Source organism: Salmo salar, chromosome 02, assembly GCF_965601325.2.
Source record: "Salmo salar chromosome 02, fSalSal1, whole genome shotgun sequence".
NCBI classification, from domain to species: domain Eukaryota; kingdom Metazoa; phylum Chordata; class Actinopteri; order Salmoniformes; family Salmonidae; genus Salmo; species Salmo salar.
Window position 1 is genome coordinate 24,043,448 of NC_138292.1, and position 19,493 is coordinate 24,062,940.

Below are 19,493 nucleotides of genomic sequence, written 5' to 3' on the forward strand. Positions count from 1 at the left end.
TGTCTGTGCATCTGTATTTTTCTCACTGATGATTATCCGTAATCATGATAGTAGCTACATTAATGTAGAAGTATTTAGAAACCTATTCTATTCTTATTTACAATAAAAATTAATAAAAAATGACAGAATACATTATTTACCATTCATTTCTATTGGGCACAACATAATCCAAAACACAACCAAAACAAACTGCAAATGCATCCAACAAGTTTGTGAAGTCACAAGCTTGATGTAGTCATTGCGTGCTAGCAATATGGTATTAAATACTAAACGTTTGACTAAATTTTTGAATTTGTCCAAATACTGACATCATCAAATGGGGGATTTACATACATAAAGTGCTTTCATTTCTAAACGGTAAAACAGGTATGTATGAAAACAATGTCAAATAAAAGGTGGCATTCGGTAGCTTACTGTCGCCTCATATAAAACATTTGAACTCAAATCCAAAATGCTGGAGTAAAGACCCAAATTAAAAGTTTTAGCTTCACTGTCCACATAAATATGTAGGGGAGTGTAACTAACCTAGATGAACATATTACACCACCACCATCAGAAGTCAGTATTGCTTCATGTATTTTTAATTGACAACAGCCAGTGCCTCCTGACAGATCCCCCTCTACTTTTATGTCACATTACTGTTGACTGTGTCATTTTTCTTTGTATAAATAGCTATCTACTCTTTAATGGTTACACAAATACATTTTACAGTACAGTGCCCTTATAATCTTGTAATTGTTCCTATAATTATACACTGAACTTACATTGTAGCCTATTTAGGGTTATGGTTAGGCCTATAGGTTATGTTTAGGGATTAGGGTTAAGTTTACTGCTGTAAATTGTAACTCACTGTAATAATGAGTAATTACAATACGTATTACACTACATGAATAGTTACACCGTTTTAAGGATCCTTACTGTAATGTAGTGTTACCTACATTTGTTTGTAAAGCTTCTTTAACCATCACCAGGCAATTTCTGATTCTATTTCACCAATAATAATAACTACCTTGAGATGTTTCATCAAGTTGTATGTGAATCTAATAGGTAATATCAGTCAATGGTTTAACCATTTTGAAGGTGGGAGGACTTCGTACTCTACAACTGGGTGTGTTCTACTGGAACTAAATTCTGCTCACACACAGGCTGCTGCTGCACATGCAGGATGTCCTACAGACGGATGCTTCGAATGGATTCTCCCCGTATATGTTATCTTTATTTACTGGCTGTTATAGGTAAGAGGGAGTCATTTGAATGACTTTTTCTGCCCCATGAAATTATAAATGTGTGTTGTCATTGTTGACTGTGTGCCCTATTTCATGGAATGGAAATTAAATGATGGTAAATTCAGCTCAATCAGCCTGTTTAGAATGTAACCTGGTGAGAAGAAACACTGCCAATTTTGGCCCATTCAACTCGACCTATGCATTTCATGTTCTTTGGAAATATGTGTATGTAACTCACATATTGTTACTCAAACCTGTTCTTGCCTCCCTAGGGTCTTGTTATGGAGCAGGTGTGTTACCAGACGGGCTCCTACTTGGGAAGGTTGGAGGGAATGTGACATTTAACAGAGCATCAGACCAGCCATTTCTAACATTACAAATGAGAGTTAATAGTACACCTATGTTCAACTATGTCAGCAGTTCTGACACTTTCAAGCCTGAAGATGGATACAGAGACAGAATCAATCTGGACAGATTGTCAGGATCCGTGGAGCTCATGAATCTTGTTCTGACTGACAGTGGACAATACACAGTGACCATTTTAACACCTGAAGCAGTATCAGTGGAGGAAAACACCAAACTGGAAGTGTATGGTAAGATGTTTTGTATTCTACTTTTATCAGTCAATACTTTCCCTTCCATGTTCTAGCTTTAGGTTTCACATCATCAGTCCAAATACATCACTGTAAGGCTGGACTGCAGAAACATTACAAAGCCTTACCTATACCATACTACTATACCATAACACTGACAGACGATATTTAGTAAATGGGTTTGAAGTAAAAAGCACATTTCCTGTTGCCAAATCTCAGACATATCTATGGCGGATACGTTGATTAGGCTACTCTTTGCTCCTACTTTTGCATTAGTAGGTGTTTCTCAAATTCAATGATTTCACTCAGTGTGAACCATTACTTCTGTCCATCTCTTCCCATTCCCAATGTTGTATATTACTATGCGTTGTATAATACTTGTGTATGATGGTGTTGAAAAAGGCCAAATCTGTTACATTTACATTCATTAATGTACTTCTCAGAAATATATATGGTCAGCTTGTGATGGCGTACTTGGTTCCCAAGTTATGATAACTGCTTTGTTGCAAATTTGTTTGAGGTATGGAGCAGTTAGGTCCTGCTGGTTCCAAATCTATTTGTTATTAATACCACTGTTGAGCTCTTCTGAAGGACACTTACAGGTATTTTTAGGTGTTCTAATCTGCTGTGTTGATGGAAATGTGTCTTACTGAAGCCAAGCCAAGTGTAATGTATGGTTTAGATTACTGTAAATAGTCTACTAAGGAAAGATACAATTGTTTTTGTGTTTTAACCCACAGAGCCAGTCGCCAACGTGACAATAACGCTGAACAACACTGACATATTAGTAGAGTTCAACAACTCTGTCAGTCTGTCTTGCTCCTCCTCTGGCACCTCCCTCTCTTACCGCTGGCTGAATGCCAGCTCTGAGGTCACAGCCGGGGATGGAGTTCAGTTTGGTGATGGCAACAGCACTTTCACCATAGTCAGAGTGACCCGGTATGACCAGGGACCGTTCAGCTGTATTGTGTCCAACCCTGTCAGCAGTGACATCAACAGACAGAATCTAACCCTCACTATCAGCTGTGAGTCTCTAACCTGCCTGTCTAACTCTTCTTAGTTCACTGCATGTGGACAAAGCCATTTATGTAACCTTTGTTTACCTTTCACAATTCATATGGTCATCTTCATAGCGCTTCCTGCAGTGCCTGTCTGATACTGTAAACGTAATATTTTTTGAAATAACAAGACTCATATTAATAATCCACTATATTCTGGTATTATGTCGTTAATTTATCATGCTTTGGCACATTGTTATCTTTCTGTGGCTTTCATTTCTACCTAATCAGGCCCGCCTACTGTATGTTTTGGGTGTCTGATTAATGGTAATGTAAAACCTAAACAAGATAAATGCATTTTGTGTTGACATTTGTTAGGTGGGTCATTTCAACATGGTATCAATACTCTAGAGCACTACTGTACATCCCTTTTGGTTGAATTGCCTTCATTAATGCTGGTGTTAAACATGGATCATTCATTGCAGATGGTCCAGAAAACACAGCAATGAAGGTGATCCCATCAGATGTACATTATGAAACAGGATCAAACCTCAATTTGTCCTGCTCAGCTAAGTCCAGTCCTCCTGCCAAGTTTCAGTGGGCTCTGAATGGAACACTGCTGTCCAATAAGGGACCAGAACTCAGTCTGGAGAACATTCAGGCCAGTCAGAGTGGTAGCTACAGCTGCTGGGCCCATAACACCAGAACCCTGAGGTACCAGACCTCTGAGCCCACTGACATCACTGTGCTGGGTAAGTGGTAGAGAGGTGATGGAGAGAGTCATGGGATGAGAGAGACAGACTGGTTCTTAGGGAGTCAAGGTGCTTGAGTACACATTTTTCCTTTTCCTTCCATTTTATACAAACATTTGGATGGGTAGCCTTCTTGTGTGTAGAAGAGAAGATTGTCCCTTTCAACAGAGACAGTGTCTACGACATATGACAATAGAGCTCTCTGAGTAGCGTGTGAGACAAAGCACATAGCGTTGGACTATTAGCTGGTACTGTACTGTATACTGTACAGGGGTTATTCCATGTTATTTGTTGTCAAGTTGAGGTTTGTGCTCAAGGCCTATCCAAGGTGTTTGAGTACACCTTTTCCTTTTCCTTCCATTTTGTAAAAGTGTTTGGATGGGAAACCTTCTCCTGTATGTAGCAGAGAAGTCCCTTCTAACAGAGACTGGGTGATCAACACTTTGGATGAGAGCTCTGAGTGGCACATGAGACAAAGCAGATGACATTGGACTATTAACTGATACTGTACTGAATGCTGTTATGGGTTATTCCATGCAGTGTTGGTTGCTGTGGTTGTGAACATTTTCTATAGGAGCATTGCATGTTGTAGCTGGTCAATGCTCTGTCATGCTGTTAGGAAAAAAAAAACAAAAAACATGATCATCCCTTTGTTACCATTCAATGGCCTGAATAGTGTCCAAATACTGAGAAGGATGAACATATACAGTGCCTATAGAAATCTACACCTCCTTGAACTTTTTTCACATAAAAATACATCCTACAGATCTACACAACCTAGTCCACTCTTTATAGAAACGTTTTAAAAGAAAAACGAAAAAAAGGAAATATCATAATTGGATAAGTCTCCACCCCACCACTTCGTCAAAGCACCTTTGACAACCATTACAGCTGTGAATAATTTTCATTAATATTCTACCAACTTTGCACAACTCTTAGGACAACATATATCTATCGTTTTTTTTCAGAATTGCTCAAGCTCATTACATTTGGTTGGGAATCATAGATGGACAGCAATATTCAAACCTTGTCTCTGATTTTGAAGCAGATTTAAGTCAGGACGGAGACTAGAGCACTCAGAAACACTCAACACCTCTTGGAAAGCCATTCTGGTGTGTATTTGGCATAAAGAATATTGTCTCGCTGGTAGAATCTTAATGAAAATGATTCACAGCTGCAATGGCTGCCAATGCTGCATCCACCAAGTGTTAACTCGGGGGTTGGAGACTAATCCAATTATGATATTTCTGTAAAAAATAAAAATAATTGAACATTTTCTATAAGTTTCTTTCACTTTGAAAATGTGGACTAGATCGTGTAGATCTGTAGGAAAAAAAAATATTTAATTCATTTTTAGATGGAAAAAGTACAAGGGGGTGTAGTTCTTCTATAGGCCCTGTATGGGCAGAATGAAAGAGATCTTGGTATAGCTTTGACAGCTCTTCCGCATTGCACTTTTAGCCTTAAACTTCTTCAGGATCAGTGGGTCCCCCACAGGACGGTTGAGCTAACGTAGGCTAATGCGATTAGCATGAGGTTGTAAGTAACAAGAACATTTCCCGGGACATAGACATATCTGATATTGGCAGAAAGCTTAAATTCTTGTTAATCGAACTGCACTGTCCAATTTACAGTGGGTATTACAGTGAAATAATACCATGCTATTGTTTGAGGAGAGTGCACAGTTATGAACTTGAAAAGTTATTAATAAACAAACTAGGCACATTTGGGCAGTTTTGATACATTTTGAACAGAAATACAATGGTTCATTGGATCGGTCTAAAACTTTTCCCATACACTGCTGCCATCTAGTGGCCAAAATTACATTATGGCCTTTCTCTTGCATTTCAAAGATGATGGTACAAAAAAAATACAAAAACAGTTGTTTTTTCTTTGTATTTTCTTTTACTAGATCTAATGTGTTATACTCTCCAACATTCATTTCACATTTCCACAAACTTCAAAGTGTTTCCTTTCAAATGGTATTAAGAATATGCATATCCTTGCTTCAATGCCTGAGCTACAGGCAGTTAGATTTGGGTATGTCATTTTAGGCGAAAATTGTAAAAAAGGATCAGATCCTATCATTTATTCACATTTGTCAGATACTGTACCATGTGCAGGCCTACTTTCTTTATCATACACAAACTTTACAGTGTTGCATGTCATTGTTCATATCACGTGTGTTCATCATGTCTGCAGGAAACTGTTACTGTTTGACAAGATAATATATTATCTACATTATAATCTAAACTAAAATCTGTATTATCATACCAACCTATCTGATTCATATGACCATTATCTTTCACAGAACTAATATCTGGCGCTATCATTACAACTTCCCAAAACCCTCCAATCCTCGAGGGCAGTTCTGTCACCTTAACCTGTGATGCTTCTGGCTCCATCATCACCAGAGAGTGGATGAAGGATGGTCAGCTTCTGTCTGCTGGTGGCAACCTAATCATCTCTGAGGATAAGAGAGTGCTGTCCATAAACCCTGTGAAGAGAACAGACAGTGGAGAATACCTGTGTAGACTCAGCAACCCATTCAGCATCGCTGATGCTAAACACGGTCTCATTGTAAACTGTAAGTAGGCCTGCTCTGCTATAAGCCTGGGGTTACAATTACTGTGTTCTAACTATTGTTTTTTGCATTAAAATCTGACAGTCACAGTGTGAATTCTGGATACGCAAGATATCACTAAGTAATTATATGGATATATATAACAGTTTGAATGTGTAACTTCACACTGATTACCAACTAACAAACATATGGCTACTTCTAATGTGAACTGGTGTTTTTTGTTACAGATGGACCTGATGGTATGGAAATCAAGGATCCAACTGAAATAGAAGTAGGACAGAATTTTACATTGACCTGCTCTGCTGACTCCAACCCCCCTGCTAGTTACACCTGGATGCACAATGAGACAGAGATACCAGGACATTCACCTGAGTTCACTAAAGAGAAGAGTGAATACTCTGACAGTGGGGATTACACCTGTACAGCAACAAATGATGTCACTGGAAACAAAACATCTGTGGTCCATAAACTGTCAGTAAAAGGTAAAGTTATCAGAAGCTATAAAGGAAATATCAGATAGTAATTAAATTCTTTGATGCAAGATGATTTACTCATACATTATTTTAGCATTTCAAACTTGTTTTGAAATAATTGCTTTAGCTGTCTTTGTTGTGTTGTAATTGATACCCATTTGAACTGTATTTTGCAGTACTGCCTGTTCACTGTGTAGCCTTTCTCTCATCCGCATGGTTTGGTCTCTGGTCTCTGCAGGAGAGGACTCTTTATCACTAGGTCTGCCTGCTGGTGCCATCGCTGGTATTGTGTTTGGATTATTGCTGGTTGTGGGAGTGGCATTTGGTGTTGCAGTGTTCTTCATCAGGAAAAATGGGTAAGTAAAAAAAACATTTCAGTCAAACAAGGCTATTTTCTATCACTGCAGTTTGTAGAAAATGTTGGCTCAGTTTCCACATTGATGAAAGCTGGTCACAAAGAGGTTATATTTCAAAAACACTAAACTGTAAAAAGGACTCTAATATTATGTTCTTGAAGTTTTCTGAACAGCAACCTTTCAATGTCTATTTCTTGTTTTATACAGAACCAATGCTGAGCCAATGCGTCGAAGAGGTAAGCATACTGTATCTCCAATCTTACAGGTTGTTATGGTATTTCTAATTACTAATGGTTTTTAAATGTATGTTTACTCCACATTTATGTTTAGTCAATTAGGAGACACTATTATCCAGAGAAATGTACAGTTTCCACAAAGAAATTAAATGGATTCATACATATTACAAGATATAGTACAACACTACTATGACTAACGATGTAACCATTAATGCCTAATACTGTAACAATGCTTATGCAAACAAATGCAGACAAGATACTGTAGCAACATCTATACAACCCCTACTATTTATGTATCTCTTATAGGCACTCAACAACCTGTATATGAGAACCCATCACCTGTATATGAGAACACAAGACAAAAACAATCCCCACCTCTACCCCTGACAGTAAGTAAGACCTGGTTACCTGGGATGTGTCTGTGCATGTCTGTATTCTATTACAATCTTAGTGTAATAAAGATGACTTTTCTAAACAAGAAATGTAGTATACAAAGACTGTTTGTCTATGAAAGTGTTATCCAGGAAGTTTCAATTGTTGACTCACTGACAGCCATTTACATGATTTATTATAATATGATCGCTGTAAAAGTTTGTTCAGGACTTTGAGTTTTCGTATTTTATCATGGCAAATTTTTGTGTGGCTGTTCCTTCTACAGTATTTAATGCCTTTATTAATTTAAGCTTTATCCCAAATTAGGAAATGCAGGACTTTAAAAGTACCTATGATACTAGGATAATGGTAAGTTTGTGTTAGATCACATGGCACCATGTGACTGCAAAACCGTAAAAACAACTGATTTATGTGTTATATGTTAAATGGTATTCATGCCGTATTATAGCTGATAAATGGAAGTTAATGTTCCTTTCTTTTTTCACCTACCTTCAATCTAGCAGTAAGATAATTCAATGGAAAATACCTCCTTTCAACCACCATTCTCTACTGGGTTCCATCATCAACTCATAGAAAACCTGCATGATAACACCCAGTGTGGATCTGTAATATAATATACATAATCAATACAATACAATCAATACACACATGCTATGTTTAATTGTTCTGTTTATTGTGTACTTTTAGTAACAAAATAACATGCTAATAAAAAGTAGATGGAACAACACTGAACAGTAATTTCATAAATTAAAGCATAACGATAAGGGTTACATCTGGTGGTACAGGTGAGACCTGTACTGTAAATACATTTTTTTTGTGTACTGTATTGTTAATTACGGTGCCAAAAAGACACAGAAGCTGTATACGTAAATGCTTTAAATGATGTCAAAACAGAATAATGAAGTCTGACAGCTATTTCTCCATCAACTCTGTTGTTCTTATTGTCAAGTGTGGCCAGTAATATGTTGATATGACCTAATGACATTCAGTTAATTCATTCCTACATAGCTGGGTGATGGTTCTAAAAGATGTTAGCGTTAGAGAAGGATTATAAAGCACAGATGTTTATTATATATAATATGTAATCTCAAATGAATGTAAATTATGCTTCATTTACTATCGTAAAATACCTCAAGACCAAAGTCCACTATGTTTATCAGTCAAATCCTGCAAAGCAATAGAGGGCAACATTGTTAACAGGCTCAGTGGATTTAAAACCTGACACAGCTTCCTTATTAGTGTTAGTGGAGGTGGGGTTTGTGCTACAAATAGGGAAGTTTGATAATTTGTTCCTTTATGCAGTGATGAATAGATGTAATATTTCTTCCTCATATCAGGTTTTGGTGTTACTTTAGAACACTCTTATTGTAGCCTTGTCTTCTATACTTATTTGTGGAGACAGACCTACAGTCTGAATCACTGACATTTAAAACATCAGAAGAGATAGCAGACGCTGCAGTAATTTCTCTCACTATTGCAATACTCTCAGGAGCAATTTGAAGGGGGAATCAGCAGTTGAAACCATAACAAAGCACAATCCCACCCTTATTTTGATGAACAGCTGAGGGATGGGTCTGGAGAAATGCAACCATTATCAAATTCATAAACAGAGCTATGGATGAAAGGACTGACCATCCATGATATCAAAATTATAGTTTTAACTAGTTTAACTAGTGTTTAATAAAATTATTTGTTTACAAACATTGGAGTAAAACAAGTGTTTGGGATCTGATGAACTAACCTCATGAGGCATTTTAAGTTATGTTCTTTAAGAATCAATAGGTATACATCTTTAAATCCAGAAATGGATTTAGAAACTGCAGATTCCCCCTTTTCAGAGGGACAATTGATCTAAAAAAAAGAATAAGTAAGCAAAGAAAAGTGCAATGGAAATAAATCAATTGTTATTCAGTTTTGGATCACTTTTAAAGCGCTACCTTTATAAAAAAGAAAAACATTTGATATTAGTAACATTCCCATAACTATTTGTCAATAATGCATATTTTGTATGTATGTTATATTAAGAATAAATGAAACAATATTGTCTCCTGATGGTGGTGTTTAGTTATATGTAGTAGTCCCTCCTACTGAGGAAGAATCTCAAACTAACCTGTTTTCTATCTAAAGGTACAATCTTCTATTTAGACAGCCTGAACCTGACACTGTTTGTTGGAGCTGGGGAAATATAATCACTTTCAAATTCAGGTTTTGAAAGTTGTGCTTTAACAATGATGGATTATCAAACTGTTTGTTTTACTAAACACCCCCAACACCAAAGTCCAGTATTGTTAAATATATAATCAGCATCATGCAGTTTAGGAATTTGTTCCCTTGTGCTGCAATATCACTTATGAAGACATTTTATATCAATTGTATATAATATTTTGATAACAAAACAAATAAGCGGGCATTACTGAAACCCCTTATTATTTGTTTGGACAGATGATTCAATCTGAATCACCAAAACTTGTTATATCAGGAGAGATGGAAGCAGCTACAGTAGTTTCTCTCACCATGGCAGTACTTTTAGGTAAGACTTCACCTTGCATTCTCAACAGACACAGACACACTGAGGTCAAACAGAGATGTTAATTGCAGAGTGGCGAGAGGTGCAAGAGAAGTGTTCAGCTTTAAGTTATTATTTTACCTTCATAGTTATTTTTCTTCTCCCTAGTGTGCAAATAAATGTTAGATCAACCTTTCTTGTATATTCTTCTTTGGTAACACTGTACATTATCCCAGTCTGTTGTCCCCAAATGCTTCAAGATGGTCACAATTGTTCCTGTACCCAAGAATGCAAAGGTAACTGAACTAAATGAGTATCGCCCTGTAGCACTCACTTCTGTCATCATAAAGTGCTTTGAGAGACTAGTCAAGGATCATATCACCTCCACCTTACCTGTCACCCTAGACCCACTTCAATTTGCTTACCACCCCAATAGGTCCACAGACGATGCAATCGCCATCACACTTCACACTGCCCTATCCCATCTGACAAGAGAAATACCTATGTAAGAATGCTGTTCATTGACTACAGCTCAGCATTCAACACCATTGTACCCTCCAAGCTCATCATTAAGCTTGAGGCCCTGGGTCTCAACCCCGCCCTGTGCAATTGGGTTCTGGACTTCCTGACGGGCCGCCCCAGGTGGTGAAGGTGGGAAACATCTCCACTTCGCTGACCTTTAACACTGGGGCCCCACAAGGGTGCGTGCTCAGCCCTCTCCTGTACTCCCTGTTCACCCATGACTGCGTGGCCGTGCACGACTCCAACTCAATCATCACGTTTGCAGACGACACAACAGTAGTAGGCTTGATTACCAACAACGACAAGACAGCCTACAGGGAGGAGGTGAGGGCTCTCAGTGTGTGGTGTAAGGAAAATAACTTCTCACTCAACGTCAACAAAACAAAGGAGATGATCGTGGACTTCAGGAAACAGCAGAGGAAGCACCCCCCATCCACATCGACGGGACAGCAGTGGAGAAGGTGGAACGTTTTTTTAAGTTCCTCGGCGTACACATCACTCACGGCGCAAGATGGCTGGCTGGCTGTTACTGCCTGAACAGAGATGACATGATGACTTGGAATAAAATAAGTAATAAAATAAAAACATCTAATATACACAATTTGAAATATTTTATTAAAGTAATGTGAATTAAGGTAGTTAAAAAAAAGAAGTGATATGCAGTAATGGGAAGTTACTACCATTGTGGTTGTATTAATGAAATAGTCATCATCATACTAAAAACAAATAATATACACAGCCAAAATATTTTATTTTAGTAATGTGAAACAATGATGGTTAGCCTAATAAGTGATAGTAATGGGCAGTCATTACCATCAATTTGTTTTATTCTGTGTTACAGCATTGAACCAATATTTATTTTATTTAACTAGGAAACATTCAGTTAAGAACAAATTCGTATTTACAATGACGGCCAATTGAGCGCCGCCCTATGGGACTCCCAATCACTGCCAGTTGTGATACAGCCTGGAATTGAACCAGGGTCTGTAGTGACGCCTCTAGCACTGAGAAGTAGTGCCTTAGTCTGCTGTGCCACTCGGGAGCCAAAAATATAATGCATTTATTGTTTACAAAAAAGTCAACCGAAATTGAAAAATCTGAACCAACCTCAAAAAGCACTAGTTGCTCAGCACTACTGCTCAGACCAATCCCAGACAGTTTTTCATCAGATTTATTTTCTTGCTAAAACTATATTTTGTATAATTTAATTTGAATAGAAAACTAATACTGTAAAGTAACTAATTGTTACACAGAAATAATTTGATATTGAGAGAAACTGCTGCATTGGGCCTTTAATTTGTCAAAATACTTATGACTTCCAAAAGGGGGGGCTAAATACATTCAATCTCAATGCTGGAGTATAGAGACAAATTAAGATTTTAGCTTTACTGTCAAAATACATATGGAGGTAAGTGAACATGTGTATATAATACTGTATGATATGATCAACAATCAATCGGTCTAGGAAAAGACTAAACTTTTACAGCCAAAGTGTGACTGACTGGGGTTTAAAAACCAGGTCACCTGTGCTCAACAAGATGTGAAGCCTGCTAAGCTAAATTAATGCATATTTTCTAGTTCTTCTCTATTTATGCACACATGCAAACATGCATAGGGCAAACAGTTACCAGCTTCTTTGTGTTAACATCAGGGGGACTGACAGAGGATCATGTGAAGAAGAAATATATCTGTATTGTCTTCCTGTTGGCCCTGTCATGCCTCTGCTTCCTGTTCAGTAACATCAACATTCTGGAGGTAGGGTACAGCCATCTGCACTCAAAACAAGTTATAGGTCAAAACATGGTGTCAACATTCTACCAGCTCCAGAGCAGCATCCAGCTAGCTTTCATCACAGAGGGACTTTCTCCTCTGCGTCGCAACCAGAGCCACTGTAGCCAGGGGCCCTCACCGGAGAAGGCTCTGGAGGAGCGTGACCTCCTGGAGTCTATCGCCTGGCCACAGCCTCACCTCCACTCTGTGAATGTGTCCCTGAACCAGACCAGTGACTCTGCACACAGCCTTTTTGTGATCCTGTCAGCAGGAAGCAGAAGAAAGTGGCACATGGTGGACCAGTTGGAGGCTCTGGTCCATATACACGATTTCCAGGGGTGTCCCAAGAGCTATGGTGGAGACTTCATGCTGGCCTGGCTGCACTCCAAGTTGGAGACAGGAGTTGCAGGACAGGTGCTGGACCACAGGAATGGGACCTACTCTGCCATTTTCCCATTACTATAGCAGGGGTATGCACAGGTGGAGGTGACACTGGTCCATCCTAGTGAGGCAGTTCATGTTCTAAGATGGTTACGAGAAGAACGGCCCGATCGGATTTTCTTTAAGAGTCTGTTCCGCTCTGGAAAACTGTCCCAAACAACTGTATGTAACCTGTGTCTGCTGATAAACCAGGATCCGTTGTGCAATTTCACAGACCCCCACACAGGGGAGCCCTGGTACTGCTACAAGCACAAGCTGCTGAGCTGTGACGCACAGATCAACCACGCTATTTGAGGAAACTGTGAAACATCTGCTCACCAACAAAGAGGCCTTGCTCTTCCAGAGGTTAGTGAGGGGTACACTCCATATATGAGTGAAAGTGTGTCTAATTGAATCACAGAATTTGTTTTCAATGTATCAGATTGCTTGCTTATGTGGGTTTATTTAACATTCAAATATGATTCTCTCTCAATTCTTTCTCAGTGGTGTGAACATCAAAGTTCCCATTCCTCCTTCAGGGTCTGACAGTGTCATTGTGCTGCCTGAGAAAAGAAGGTAGGCGAGCTAGGAGATATCACAGTACAACTGTGTGTTTATCTTTTTAACACTAGCTAGCCAGCCTACTAACTGCTCTGCTCTGCTTTGTGGCTGTATATGTCATCCCTGGAGAGTTTCTGGGTGTGGAGGACAGTATTCAAGCCAACTACTGCATCTACAGTAATGTAAGATGGGAAAGCCCTAGCACCTCTATTGCCTGTAAAGTAATGATGCTAGCTGGTACAAGATGCTTGCTTTCCTCTTTCAGACAAAGCAGACGTGGAGAGAAGCAGCATGAAGACAGAGTCTACCAAGATCACTCCTTCCGGGTATTACTTCCAAGGGTCATGGCGAACGCTGGGTGGTGGTGTGATGCGCCAGTTTAACCTCTTAGGGCTAGGGGGCAGTATTTACACCGCCGGATAAAAAACGTACCCGATTTAATCTGGTTACTACTCCTACCCAGTAACTAGAATATGCATATACTTATTAGATATGGATAGAAAACACCCTAAAGTTTCTAAAACTGTTTGAATGGTGTCTGTGAGTATAACAGAACTCATATGGCAGGCAAAAACCTGAGAGATTCCTTTACAGGAAGTGGCCTGTCTGACCATTTATTGGCTTTCTTTGACATCTCTTTCCAAAACAAAGGATCTCTGCGGTAACGTGATACTTCCCACGGCTCCCATAGGCTCTCAGAGCCCGGGAAAAAGCTGAATGTCGTTATTCCAGCCCCAGGCTGAAACACATTATCGCCTTTGTCAAGTGGCTGATCAAGGGACAGTGGGCTTAGGCGCGTGCACTGGTCGTCCCCGTCTTTCTTTTTTTTCCTCTGTTTACCTAATTGCAGATTCCCGGTCGGAATATTATCGCTTTTTTACGAGATAAATTGTATAAAAATAGATTTTAAACAGCGGTTGACATGCTTCGAAGTACGGTAATGGAATATTTAGATTTTTTTTTGTCACGAAATGCGCCATGCTCGTAACCCTGATTTACCATTTCGGATAGTGTCTAGAACGCATGAACAAAACGGCGCTGTTTGGATATAACGATGGATTATTTGGGACCAAACCAACATTTGTTATTGAAGTAGAAGTCCTGGGAGTGCATTCTGACGAAGAACAGCAAAGGTAATAACATTTTTGTTATAGTAAATCTGATTTTGGTGAAGGCTAAACTTGCTGGGTGTCTAAATAGCTAGCCCTGTGATGCCGGGCTATCTACTTAGAATATTGCAAAATGTGCTTTCACCGAAAAGCTATTTTAAAATCGGACATATCGAGTGCATAGAGGAGTTCTGTATCTATAATTCTTAAAATAATTGTTATGCTTTTTGTGAATGTTTATCGTGAGTAATTTAGTAAATTGTTAGTGAATTCGCCGGAAGTTTGCGGGGGGTATGCTAGTTCTGAACGTCACATGCTAATGTAAAAAGCTGTTTTTTGATAAAAATATGAACTTGATTGAACAAAACATGCATGTATTGTATAACATAATGTCCTAGGGTTGTCATCTGATGAAGATCATCAAAGGTTAGTGCTGCATTTAGCTGTCTTCTGGGTTTTTGTGACATTATATGCTAGCTTGAAAAATGGGTGTCTGATTATTTCTGGCTGGGTACTCTGCTGACATAATCTAATGTTTTGCTTTCGTTGTAAAGCCTTTTTGAAATCGGACAGTGTGGTAGGATTAACGAGAGTCTTGTCTTTAAATAGCTGTAAAATAGTCATATGTTTGAGAAATTGAAGTAATAGCATTTCTAAGGTATTTGAAAATCGCGCCACAGGATTCAACTGGCTGTTGAGTAGTTGGGACGATTTGGTGCCACCTAGCCCAGAGAGGTTAATGACTTGTCTGCCACTCAGTGTCTGAAGGGCAAAGTGGTGTACATGTACAGAGACTCTACTGTTAGACAGTGGTTCAAGTACCTCAACGCATCTTTCACTCTCTGATGCCTCAGGTGCTTTCTAACTCCCAACTCTCCCTTCCTCTTTGTGCCACAGGTGAAGGAGTTCAACCTCTGCAGTCCTAAGAAGTTGGTCACCTTTCATGACAGTGGACAGCACCCACAACATCCTGCTGAAGTACCATTGTCACGGTCCTCCAATCCGCTTCAACACTGTCATCACCAGTGAGATGCGCTATGTAGCTAATGAGCTGGATGGCCTGACTGGTGGGTCAAATACTGTGGTGTTTATCGGCATATGGTCCCATTTCAGCACCTTCCCTGTGCAGGTCTACATTTGCCGACTACACCACATTCGGCGGGCGGTGGTGTGGCTTCTGGACCGGGCTTCGGGGACCCTGGTGGTGTTGTGCTCGGCCAACCTCCAGGCCCTGGACCCAAATGTGAGCCTGTACAATAGTGACTGGTTCTCAGTGTAGCTGTACAGGGTGCTCAGGGCAATGTTCAGGGGTCTGACCCCTGAACATTGGGCAAGGAGATGACCCTTGCCCACCACCTCCCCCATGACCTCCATCTGCCCCCCCATCATTATCAAGAACATGATAGACATTATGCTCTCTCATGTCTCCCCAGAGAAGGGCTAGCAGATTAAGTGAATGATTTATGTCTGAATTCTCCATCATTCAACACCTGGGTGATTCTGCAACTACGGAAACTTCTATGTCCTCAGGGTCAATTTGGGGGATTTTATAAAAAAAATATGTATGTATTATTTATTTATATATTAAGTTCACACTAACATTACCCCAGATTTTTTTTACACCTCTCTATCAAGTATTGTAGCTACTTTTCAGATGCATTTTATACCTCAATTTCACTGTTTTGCCCTTGTCCCTGACTCAGAAGCTCAAAAAGCTTCTACTATGTTTTTCTATGAGAGAACATGACATGAATAATTGCACATTATTTAATCTTCTAGAGAAAGAGTCAATTAAATCAAATCTATATCAATATTTACTGTGAGTATGTGTAACGCCCTGGCCATAGAGAGGGGTTTTTTGTTCTTTATTTTTGGTTAGGCCAGGGTGTTACATTGGTGGGTGTTCTATGTACATTTTTCTATGTTTTTGTATTTCTTTGTTTTGGGCCGTGTGTGGCTCCCAATCAGGCACAGCTGAAGTTCGTTGTTGCTGATTGGGAGTCACACATTAGTAGCCTATTTTTCCTTTGGGTTTTGTGGGTGATTGTTTCGGTTTAGAGTGTTTCCTAACAGGACTGTTTTGCTGTCGTGTTTTGTTCATTTTTGTAGTGTTCTCTTTGTTCGTATTAAATTTCAAGATGAACACTAACTCCGCTGCACCTTGGTCTACTCTCTCTTCCGACAGCCGTTACAGAACGCTATTGTCCGATTGAAATATTATAGATTATTTAGGCTTAAAACAACCTGAGGATTGATTATAAACATCGTTTGACATGTTTCTACGAACTTTACAGGTACTATTTGGAATTTTCGTCTGCCTGTTGTGACCGCATTTGAGCCATTGGATTACTGGACAAACTCACCAACAAAATGGAGGTTTTTGAATATAAAGAGGGACTTTATCGAACAAAACAAACATTTATTGTGTAACTGGGAGTCTTGTGAGTGCAACCATACGAAGATCATCAAAGGTAAGTGATTCATTTTATTGCTATTTCTAACTTTCGTGGCTAATCTACTTGGCTGGTATCTGTATGTAATGTTTTGTGTGCTGAGCGCTGTCCTCAGATAATCGCATGGTTTGCTTTCACCGTAAAGCCTTTTTGACATCTGACATGGCGGCTGGATTAACAACAAGTTAAACTCTCTAGGGTCGGCGGGACGAAATCGTCCCACCTACTCAACAGCCAGTTGAATCCCGTGGCGCGTTATTCAAATACCTTAGAAATGCTATTACTTCAATTTCTCAAACATATTACTATTTTACACCATTTTAAAGACAAGACTCTCGTTAATCTAACCACACTGTCCTATTTCAAAAAGGCTTTACAACGAAAGCAAAACATTAGATTATGTCAGCAGAGTACCCAGCCAGAAATAATCAGACACCCATTTTTCAAGCTAGCATATAATGTCACATAAACCCAAACCACAGCTAAATGCAGCACTAAACTTTGATGATCTTCATCAGATGACACTCCTAGGACATTATGTTATACAATACATGCATGTTTTGTTCAATCAAGTTCATATTTATATAAAAAAACAGCTTTTTACATTAGCATGTGAAGTTCAGAACTAGCATTCCCACCGAACACTTCCGGTGAATTTACAAAATTACTCACGATAAACGTTCACAAAAAAACAACAATTATTTTAAGAATTATAGATACAGAACTCCTTTATGCAATCGCGGTGTCCGATTTTAAAATAGCTTTTCGGTGAAAGCACATTTTGCAATATTCTGAGTACATAGCTCGCCATCACGGGCTAGCTATTTTGACACCCACCAAGTTTGGTACTCACCAAACTCAGATTTACTATAAGAAAAATTGTATTACCTTTGCTGTTCTTCATCAGAATGCACTCCCAGGACTTCTACTTCAACAACAAATGTTGTTTTGGTTCAAAATAATCCATAGTTATATCCAAATAGCGGCGTTTTGTTTGTGCGTTCAAGACACTATCCGAAGGGTAACGAAGGGTGACGCGCAGACACGTATCATGACAAAAAATGACAAAATATTCCATTACCGTACTTCGAAGCATGTCAAACGCAGTTTAAAATCAATTTTTATGCCATTTTTCTCATAAATAGCGATAATATTCCTACCGGGAGTCGTTGTTTTAGTTCAAAGACTGATAATCTAAAATGGACTCTTCACGTGCACGCGCGCATCCGTCTCATTGTTCTCAGATCCACCACTTACCAAATGCGCTACTGTTTTTCAGCCATGGGCTGCAAAGTCATCATTCAACGTTCTGGCGCCTTCTGAGAGCCTATGGGAGCCTTAGGAAGTGTCACGTTACAGCAGAGATCCTTTGTTTTGGATAGAGATGACAAAGAAGTCCAAGAAATGGTCAGACAGGGTACTTCCTGTACAGAATCTTCTCAGGTTTTGGCCTGCCATTTGAGTTCTGTTATACTCACAGACACCATTCAAACAGTTTTAGAAACTTTGGAGTGGTTTCTATCCAAAGCTACTAATTATATGCATATTCTAGTTTCTGGGCAGGAGTAATAACCAGATTAAATCGGGTACGTTTTTTATCCGGACGTGAAAATACTGCCCCCTATCCATAACAAGTAAAAAAATGCTCAGAGGCAACATCCTGAGAAAGTATGGCCTGGTCAAAGCCGCAAACAGAGAAATTGGATTTTCAGCAAAAGCAGTGAGGGCAAATGAAAACAGGCCAACAAGTCTTCAAAACTCCAGGAAAAAGCAGTGTAACATAATTAGCACAGCCACAGAAGAGAATATCACTAGATTCAATGAATGTGATATCAACAGTAGAGCAACAACAATTGGGAAAAAGGACACACTAATGAGGAACAAGGGAAAAAAAGCTACGCGCTTCTTGAATGGCATAATTCAGAACCTTTATCAGAATTTGAAGAAGGAATATTCAGAGATTAAAATTTCCTACTATGAATTCTGAAAAATAACAGTCCAGGATAGGGACACATGCCTCTGCAAAACCCACACCAATTTCCAGTTCATGGCGGACAAACTACAGTATCACAAAGTGATCAGCTGCAGGAACAATGAGAACCTTATTGCGTCTTTGTGCTGTGAGAACCTGAAGAAAGAGTGCATGAGCACTCTCTGAATATTTCCTCTTAAAATTCTAATAAAGGTTCTGAATTGTGCCATTCAAGAAGTGCTTCTGCTTTTTTTCTTGTCCCTCGTTAGTGTGTCCTTCTCCCCCTGTTGCTTTACTTTTGACATCACGTCCATAGAATCCAGTATCATGACGTTGGCCTGTGGGTAAGGTTTATGACCCCTCCATAAATACCTTTCTCCCTTCCCCTCTCTTTCTGACCCTACTGAAGGACTGTTGAATAGCCTTTGTTAAATATAGAGAGTCTGAGAACATCAAACAAATTGGGAAAAGGAACCATATTTTGGTAATAAAACCAGTTGGAAATATGCTTTGGAACTTAATGAGTATGGATGTCAGTTCGGTTGTCATCTGAGACATTATGACTGATG

General features: G+C 39.2%; 1 protein-coding gene and 1 pseudogene across 3 annotated transcripts in view; both read left to right on the forward strand.

Annotated features, from left to right (window-relative positions):
• LOC123728689 (cell adhesion molecule CEACAM5) overlaps window positions 1-9,657 on the forward strand; it is a 107,157-nt gene extending 97,500 nt beyond the window's left edge. Inside the window, exons 2-12 of one of the 3 annotated variants that reach the window (XM_082961087.1) lie at window positions 1,146-1,235; window positions 1,499-1,819; window positions 2,560-2,844; window positions 3,303-3,569; window positions 5,881-6,156; window positions 6,381-6,635; window positions 6,865-6,982; window positions 7,190-7,218; window positions 7,525-7,607; window positions 7,918-7,959; window positions 8,115-9,657. In XM_082961087.1, coding sequence (XP_082817213.1) covers window positions 1,166-1,235; window positions 1,499-1,819; window positions 2,560-2,844; window positions 3,303-3,569; window positions 5,881-6,156; window positions 6,381-6,635; window positions 6,865-6,982; window positions 7,190-7,218; window positions 7,525-7,607; window positions 7,918-7,959; window positions 8,115-8,117 — 1,749 coding nt within the window. In that variant the 5' untranslated portion in view covers window positions 1,146-1,165 and the 3' untranslated portion in view covers window positions 8,118-9,657. Of the gene's footprint in view, window positions 1-1,145; window positions 1,236-1,498; window positions 1,820-2,559; window positions 2,845-3,302; window positions 3,570-5,880; window positions 6,157-6,380; window positions 6,636-6,864; window positions 6,983-7,189; window positions 7,219-7,524; window positions 7,608-7,917; window positions 7,960-8,111 lie in introns of all 3 variants that reach the window. The other 2 variants (XM_082961085.1, XM_082961092.1) reach the window with 2 other exon arrangements.
• A 2,658-nt stretch (window positions 9,658-12,315) lies between these two features.
• LOC106578648 (NXPE family member 3-like) lies at window positions 12,316-17,258 on the forward strand (annotated as a pseudogene).
• The last annotated feature ends 2,235 nt before the right edge of the window (window positions 17,259-19,493 follow it).